At 38.5% G+C, this 8112-nt stretch overlaps 1 protein-coding gene across 6 annotated transcripts; it reads right to left on the bottom strand.

The window, feature by feature from the left end:
• Positions 1-846: 846 nt before the first annotated feature.
• LOC308096224 (uncharacterized protein) lies at positions 847-6482 on the bottom strand. 6 transcript variants are annotated; one of them, XR_013934121.1, is made up of 11 exons: positions 6033-6482; positions 5518-5595; positions 5087-5266; positions 4731-4806; positions 4452-4628; positions 4286-4362; positions 4088-4177; positions 3672-3761; positions 2902-3038; positions 2260-2407; positions 847-1241 (listed from the first exon to the last, which is right to left on the bottom strand). XR_013934121.1 is itself a non-coding variant. In XM_080443567.1 (9 exons), exons 6-9 carry the CDS (start codon positions 4336-4338, stop codon positions 1134-1136), a joined length of 399 nt encoding a protein of 132 aa, XP_080299693.1. In that variant the 5' UTR covers positions 4339-4362; positions 4443-4628; positions 4731-4806; positions 5087-5266; positions 5518-5595; positions 6033-6482; the 3' UTR covers positions 847-1133. The 6 variants fall into 6 exon arrangements, 3 of the variants coding, with proteins under 3 accessions (XP_080299693.1, XP_080299692.1, XP_080299694.1); XR_013934120.1 differs by having other exon boundaries at positions 2902-3761; XR_013934122.1 differs by lacking the exon at positions 2902-3038.
• Positions 6483-8112: the final 1630 nt, after the last annotated feature.

Genomic DNA, 8112 nt, shown 5'->3' with positions numbered 1-8112 from the left:
AAACTGACTACTGTGATTTAGGAAACCATGAAAAGCTGTCAACTCAGCAATAAAAAAAAAACATGTGCTTCCATAACTGGATAATATGTGACAGGAAAGGGTTGCAGCTCGGATTCAAAAATCGATTAGTTTCAAGGAGCCCAACATAGAGGTTGGCATAATTTGGGGCCTCAAATAGGAAGTTTTTAGAGAGTACTACTACTTCAGTGAGCTCTTTAATGCAAGTAGTACTAGGTATACTACTAGGTACACCCTGTCCTCTGGTTAAGCAAATATTCAATAGCCTCTAAGCCACCTTGGTGAGGAATAATTATAATAAAGACTCTACATCGAGTGGAACCAGTAATTAATCATTTCCTAGTTTCTATGGTTTGTAAAACCTGAATAAAATCACTCGAGTCTCACATAAGTGACAGAACATGTGACTTAAAATTGTCTACAAATGATACATTTTCTAAGAGCCAATTCCTGAAACAATGGGTCTACCAGGAGGAACAGTAGTGAAACTTTTTGAATTTTGGGCAAAGTATAAAGGACATGTGTAACTGGACAATCAACTATCATTTATTCATATTCACTCTGCTGATATCCCCTATATCTAAATCCTGTTTAAGAGTGCCATGAATATGGTCTTTAAACCCTGGAGTTGAATTTGCACTCAGTTAAAAAATTGGTAAGCTCTTATCCATAGCCAGCCATCTAGAAATGAAAAAAACAAATGCTATAGGCTACCTGACTAATTCTGCCAACTTCAATCGTGTAAGTTACTAAGTTCGGTGCTAAACATTGTCATGTAAACGTTTAGGTTTTAGTGTGACCTTGAAAAAAAAAAGGCAGTTAATGGCAGAATCAACTTTATTGTCACAGGTTTTACAGTGTAACACAGTGGGTGAAATTAAGTAAACTCTGATTGTTGTCGTGTTAGTCCTGTATATTGAGACGTGTTGACAGTTCCATCCAAAAGCCTCCTGTTAGAACAGTTTTTTATCAATCATAGGACCTCATGTGTCTTACATGCAGACACAACAGGGTAATATACATTGTGATTTCAAAAGTCTGCAGTTGCCAGGTCGAGCGAGCCGGGAGAACAGAACTTTTAACTGCTGTTTCAAGTTCATGGTTGAACATGATCTCTAAAGCAAATCCATCTTCTCGAGGGCAGAAGTGGGATGTGACCTTGGCCTGTGATCCACTGCAGAAGCCTTGAAGGTGTGATGAGACTTTTCCAGTGGTGTCTTCAGCTGTGAAGCAAATAGATGACAGTTTAAATGTCCCTACAGGGAATAGGCATTCCAACAGTATAAAGACTGGCAAGTAGCATTATTACAATAGAAATGATCTACCAAACACAAAACCAAACACTCTTGTATATCTTGTATACTAATGATTGTAGGAGTCAACATGACAACAGACACATTGTTAAATTTGAAGATGATTCTGTGATTGTTTCTGTGATAGTGAAGCCAGTCATGGCCCAGTTGTAGATGACTTTGTTTCTTGGTGTGAAGATGCATTTCTACAACTAAATGTCACAAAGACTAAAGACATGAGTATTGATTTTAGACGATCTCCACCAGCTCCTCATAGTAGTGTCATAAATGGGCAGACAGTGGATTTGGTAACCACTTATAAATATCTCGGCTCCATTATTGACTATCGTCTGAAATTTGACTTCAATACTGAAATGGTGTGTAAGAAAGGTCAACAGCGCCTCTTCTGTTTAAGGAAGCTAGCCAAGTTTCAGGTGGATAAGTCATTGATGATTTTATTCTACAGAGCTTTCATAGAGTGTTATTTCATTTGCTGCCATTTGTTGGTATGGAAACCTTGGCATTAGACTCTTAACGGGGTTGTGAGGGGGGCTAGCAAGATTGTGGGGGTACAATTTAGCTGTCTGAGTCATATATATGACCAGCAGGTGCTTAAGAAAGCATCTTCTATTAGGGCAGACAGCTCTCACCCCCTAAATCCTGAATATGAATTCTTGCCTTCCGGCCAAAGGTTAAAGACCCCTGCAGCTAAAAACAATAGGTACAAATTCTCTTTTGTACCTACTTCCATTCGTGCCATCAATAATAGCAGCAGGAGGAGGTAGCTATGAGTAGCTATTATTATCTGGATCTTGTGATTATGTCTATGTCTATCTTGTGTATGTATGTTTACTGTGTGTTGGAGTTTCTTACTATCTGCTGTAACATAAATTGCCCAGTTTGGGACATAATAAACTTGAAAATGTTAATGGTCACTTGTTTTGCTTACTATTACATCTTGCGCAAGAACAAACTGGGGCTGGCAGATGTTCAGGCCTTCCGTTAGCGGTTCCAAGATAGGCTCCCAACTGTCCCAACTGTCAGCATTGCATGGAGTATGATGGTCAGCATTGCATGGAGTATGATGGACTGATGCACTGCAACAGCAGAAAACATTAGCTACAAGACCACACGCAGTTCCTATACAAACAGAAACACACAGACCGAACAATGGACTCCTTGTCAGATCCATGCACACATGATTAATCAGCCATCCACACACAGAGAGACCCTCAACCCTAACTCTTTCTATAGGTTCTATAGTCTCTGGATTACAGTATTTCTGTGTGACGTTACATTGCAAATATAAAACCAAAGGAATGCCAAACAGCTGGATGTAGGTTTCTATACAGCACTGAAATTAAGATACTTTTCTTCAAACCCTGCCGTCATCTTCCCAGCCAATCCATCACTGTAACGGTTAATGGTGGAGCACATACGACAGCAGGGTTTTGAAGTTCTTTATTTCAGTGCTGTATAGAAATCTATATACATAGCTATCAGCCACCATACAATCTCACACGCTGTGTGCGTATAGTGTATTTTCTTTACATACCATAAACAAAAGTTCATATTTAATGGTGACATATACCTCCTCGTCATCATCCTCTCCTGAAGTGAGTATCCACACACTGCTGAACATGAAGGGGCAAACTCTGCAAAGGATACCTAATTTTGCATGTTTTGCAAAAATGGGCAGTTCTTTGTGCGTCTTGACACTCATTGCATCTGGAAGTGAGAATGAGGCAAACTCTAAAGGCCTGTGGCACAGCATCTCCAAAACCCTGGAATCCTTCTAGTTTATATTTATACTTGTTAAACATGAATGAAGAGACAATCCCAAGCCCAGAGTAACAGTTCCTTTCATCATTCTGTATCCCACGTGTGGGGTTCTGGCCTTCACTGATCTCACCAAATTATCTAGCTGTTCATCACTTAGGTGACTAAGGGGAAAACATAATGCATGCGCTGTTTCACTGTCCTTTCAGATACACCTAGAGTTCTTGCAACGCATGACACTGGTAGGGACATTTCTATCAGGATTTGTAGTTTCTGAGGAGAACCAACATATTTTGGACTTCCCATTTCTCCTTGTAACACTGGCACTGGACTCTGGGTCTGATTAGTGATGTCCTGTATATTGAGAAGCATTGACAGTTCAATGAACGTATTGATGCCATCCTGTAGCATCTCAACCCGGCCCATAGCCAAGGATAGGAGCCATGATGAGGTATGAAAATTGATTGATTCATACTGTACCACGTGCCTTTAATATTTCTGACCATAAAGTAAAGCTAAAGGACAAATAAAAAATCCCAAATGCTGTGCCTTTGCAACATGAGTTCGACCTGACTCCATTACCTTCAGATGCAAAGAGAGTTAATTTGCTGATTTTGCCCCTTCATGCTCTGCAGCTTTATCAAACTTCTCTTGATGAGAAAATTGAAGGATCTGCATTTAAAATAAATAAAAATAGTTTAACACAAGATCGTACAAAACAACTAAATCAATTGAACCTTATACTTGGTTGACAGGGTTCCCAAGGTCTCTAGACTAGGTCCCCCTCTCTACATAAATATCTTGGCTGAAAATAGTAGATCTACAAGCTCATCAGAGAGCTTGTAGATCTGCTATTTTCCAGAATGTTGGTTCTTGAGATTAGGATTTTGAACTCTTTATCTTTGTCCACTCTTTGATTGATGGTGTCCATCAACACTGCCAAACATAACTCAAAATTAAGGCATGTAAACGACTAAATGTTATAAAACCTCATTTACCTTTTGATCTGCTCCTCTCCACTGTCCTGGCCCACGGCAGTTTCCTTCCTCATGGCAGTTGTCTCAGCATCACTAAGATTTTCCTCTCCTCTATAACGGTACATACAAGTGAGACATTGATATAAGGGGGAAGAAAGTACTATAGGCACTAGGCAGCATATACGTTTAAAATGAACAAATATACACCATCTCAAATACCTTTCTCCAAACATGCTAGCATGGATCTCCAGGAACTGTGGTGAGAACTTCATGAAACAGATAGGACACTGAACCTTCTGATGGAGAACAATATGAAAATTAACAACTGCCCCGCCCCACACAAAACGGTTAATGCAGGCATTTCACAAAACATTACGTATAATACCTCTTCAGAGGTCTTTGATTGCGTCTGGAAGTAATGGAGTCAGGTCGAACTTGTGTTGCAAAGGCACAGCATACATGGTGTTTTTCCCTCCCCCCGTAACACTCCGAAGGAAGGTACCAGAGTATCCATCATTGAAATCAGGAGAGATCATGATGAGTCTTCTTTTACCCTGACCACCTGTAACACAACATTGTTAGTATCATTTCATTGTGGTTGTTGGGCCAAGTTATATGAATGGCAATGCATTACAATGGATGTTATACTACACATTTACATCACCTGGAGATTTGTAAAGATAATAGCCTCCGGTCACTTCCATCATCTTGGGATACTCCACTTGCAGTAGTCTGGAGAACTAAAAGAATAGCATAGACTATGATGTCTACATGCTTGAAGAACAGCCTAACACTAGGATGAAAAGCATGTTCAAATAGATACTTGATTGTAACCAGTAGGTTTTGTTGATGACATGTATTATTGAGTTCATTTTGTATGCTATGATGATTAATTGAATACATAGGACCACAATGGAAATTGGAAGAGTCCCAAGGACTTTGTGTTATCCTTTTAATAACTGTACCATGTGCCGTTTACATTACTGACTAATAAAGTATTCAATCAATCAATCTTCATACCTCATCATGGCTCATACATATCCTTGGATATGTTGTCTTTATAAAGGAGAGTCCTGCCTGGGCAAGCTGGAACTCTTCCTCTGGGCTTGGCATTCATAGTTAACAAGTACAAATAAAAACTAAAGGCAGAAAACGTGGATGCTTCTTCTTTCGCTTTCCAAGAAAGGAACTTTGAAGGACCTGCATAATTAAAAACATGAAGGACCTGCATAATTAAAAACATGATTTTTGTTTAAAACATGATAGTACAGCAACACATTAAGACTAGGTTCCCCACTCTACATAAATATCTTGGCTGAAAATAGCAGATCTACAAGCTCATAAGAGAGCTTGTAGATCTGCTATTTTCACTGAATGTTAGCCCCAGAATAGGGATACTTAGGTTATAGTGGTTAAATTAACAGACAATTAAAATGCATAAAATCTCAGACCTGTCGTTATCCAGAGCACGTTCTGAGCTCATTGATGAGGTTCTGTGCAACTGAAGCCACGTTGGTATAATCAGCATTCTGTCAAACAACAAAGACAATACATTCATTTCAATTTTATATAGCACCAAATCACACACATTATATCATGACACTTTACAGCAGGTCAAGACCATAATCTTTTAGGCCAGCAGTCTAGTGCTTAACGTCAAGGGACCTTCATCTTACCATTGCTACATGTAAATACATCATAATTTCAGTTACTTCTACAACTAAAAGTATACCTAGACAAAAAACTTATTCTGGACCTTATTACAGACCATAAGGGCAAAATTATGTTTAATAACAAAAATGTTCTAAGCTTAATGGCCTTGCATATCGATTTATCAGAAAATGGCACCAAGACGACCAGTTCAGCAGGATTGCAAGCCACTCTTTTCCACCACAGTACATCGCTCTGATTACAAAATTAGTAATACATATTTTACTAGCATCTAACTTATTAAAAACATTCTTACTTGCACGCTGGTGATGTTGGCGCTGGTACCGGCTGGCGGCTGGTACTCTTGGTTCGGGTGGATGCAGCCGCCAGCCAGTGTCGACCCATCTGTTTAGAACTAGTAGCTAGTAGCTATGATGCTATTCTCAACGTGACTCCACCTTTGTGGTACTTCCTGATCGCACGATGATGACATCACGGGGGGGGGGACCTGTCACTCATGATTCCACGCCCCTCTCGGTTGAGGCCGCGCCCCCACGCAACTTCAGGGCCAAAAGATGACGTAAAACTTTTCAACCCGTAAGTGAAAAAAGTTAGAGGCGAAAAAAAAATCTGAAACCGAAAAAAAAAGATTTGAACCCGTAAAAATAAGATCTGAATCCGTAAAAATAAAATCTGAAACTGAAAAAAATAATTTACTCAAAAATCTAAATATATATTAAAGTGAAAAGCGAAAATAAATAATTTATTCAAAAGTGTTGAAGAAGCGAATCAAAAATACATTTGAACTGAAAAAAAACTTTTGAATACGTTTTTGTATTTTTCAAAGTTCAAGATAAAAATGTGAGACTTTTGGTTTCAATTCTTATTTTTCCACTTGAATTTAAATATTTTTTCGTGAACAATTTTTAGTAAATGATCAAAACTTTTGGCCCTGAAATGCTTCCATAACCCCCAGCTAAATGATTGAGTGTTGATACGATTTCTACTTCTGGAACCCCAATCTACATTGTAAAATCCTCAGTGTTATCTTAACCCTGAGTGTGTACAAATGGAGCCATATGGGCCCATAAGGGTCCTTTTGGTTCCATTCAAAAAACCCTGAGTTAAATTAAGACTTCATCACAATCATATCAAATGGGTCCATCCATGGCCCGAGGCATATCAAACTCCTTAAAAGTCGTTAAAATAAAAAAAGTTTGAGAATCACTGAGTTCATCATGTAGAACAGGCTATAGTTTATCAAATAAAAGAAAATGCAATAGCATAATGTAAACTTTAACTGTGTAAATAGGGCTTGGTTTATAATAAGCTATAAAAGTGGAGAAGCCATAGGCTCTGGGTGTGCCATTGGTCAGGCTCCAGTGTAGAGCGGAACACACACACACGCTATCAAAAGTGAAGCATGGTCATTTTATTTTAAGATATATTGTAAGATCATGAATTTGACCTTTGTCAAATAGGCTACCGGTACTCACATTGCAGGGCCATTTCTGTGGTTCTCATTGCTAGTAGAGCACACAGCAGAGTAAGAATCACTGCACACCCTCTGACGATGTCTCTGTGGATGCGGAGTTCTCTCTGGATGCTGAGTTCTCTCTGGATGCTGAGTTCTCTCTGGGCAACTGGAGGATATTAGTACAATGCAGTTCAACTTTCATATTGATCAGCTTCAATGTTTACTTTAAAGAACACAGTGAATTTGATAAACTGTAATTAAGTGATTTGGTGCAATGGACGAAGAACCCCTTCATCTTCAATTTCTGCAGAAAAGTTAATATATCACAATAATGTAGATGTCTTGACATTATTACATGCATTTGTGACTTAGTAAAAAATTTGACATCATGAAACTAGACACAGAACACATATCTCCGCCAGGCTGGGTTGGCTAGCCAGGGCTGTGTATGTCATGGGCTGTGGCTATCAGTGGACTCTAGTTGGAGTTAAGCAACATGGACAAGACCGTTTCATAAATCACCCTGTCATGAGATGATTACTACAGTCTGCACATTGATAAATGAGGGCCAAATCTGTCTAATTTGATACAAAAACTGCTGTCAAGTAGCAACCTCGATCCACTTCCAGGTCACGCCAGTGTGTCAAAAGAGAAAAATAAATAATTGCATTTGACTGCTCGACATCCCTTTTTGAATTTTTGATTTTTTTTGATTCAGAGCAAAAACTTGAAAATTTGTCGTGATTATTGTCATTTTTCACGATGGTTTTAGAAACAAATAGAAAAACAACTATTTTTTTAATTATATATATATACATATATATGTTTGGGTTTTTTTTTTATTATTTTGTTTTAACAACATTTTTATCCCGCGATTTTGTAACCCTATTTTTTACACCCAGTGCCAATTGTCTATGTA

The sequence above is a fragment of the Gymnoscopelus braueri genome (genome assembly GCF_963280865.1).
Source record: "Gymnoscopelus braueri genome assembly, chromosome: 12".
In the NCBI taxonomy this organism is placed as follows: domain Eukaryota; kingdom Metazoa; phylum Chordata; class Actinopteri; order Myctophiformes; family Myctophidae; genus Gymnoscopelus; species Gymnoscopelus braueri.
Note: the sequence above shows the minus strand (reverse complement) of the source record. Positions and strands in the feature narration are given on the sequence as shown.

What these genes read in the sequence shown, in the direction of transcription:
- LOC308096224 (XM_080443567.1), bottom strand. Translation starts at nt 4,338, where the DNA reads ATGAAGTTCTCACCACAGTTCCTGGAGATCCATGCTAGCATGTTTGGA. An exon ending in GGAGAGGAGCAGATCAAAAG is followed by an intron (nt 2,408 to 4,087) that starts GTAAATGAGGTT and finishes CTGCTGTTGCAG; the next exon opens with TGCATCAGTCCATCATACTC. An exon ending in TTCTTGCGCAAGATGTAATA is followed by an intron (nt 1,242 to 2,259) that starts GTAAGCAAAACA and finishes TTTGCTTCACAG; the next exon opens with CTGAAGACACCACTGGAAAA.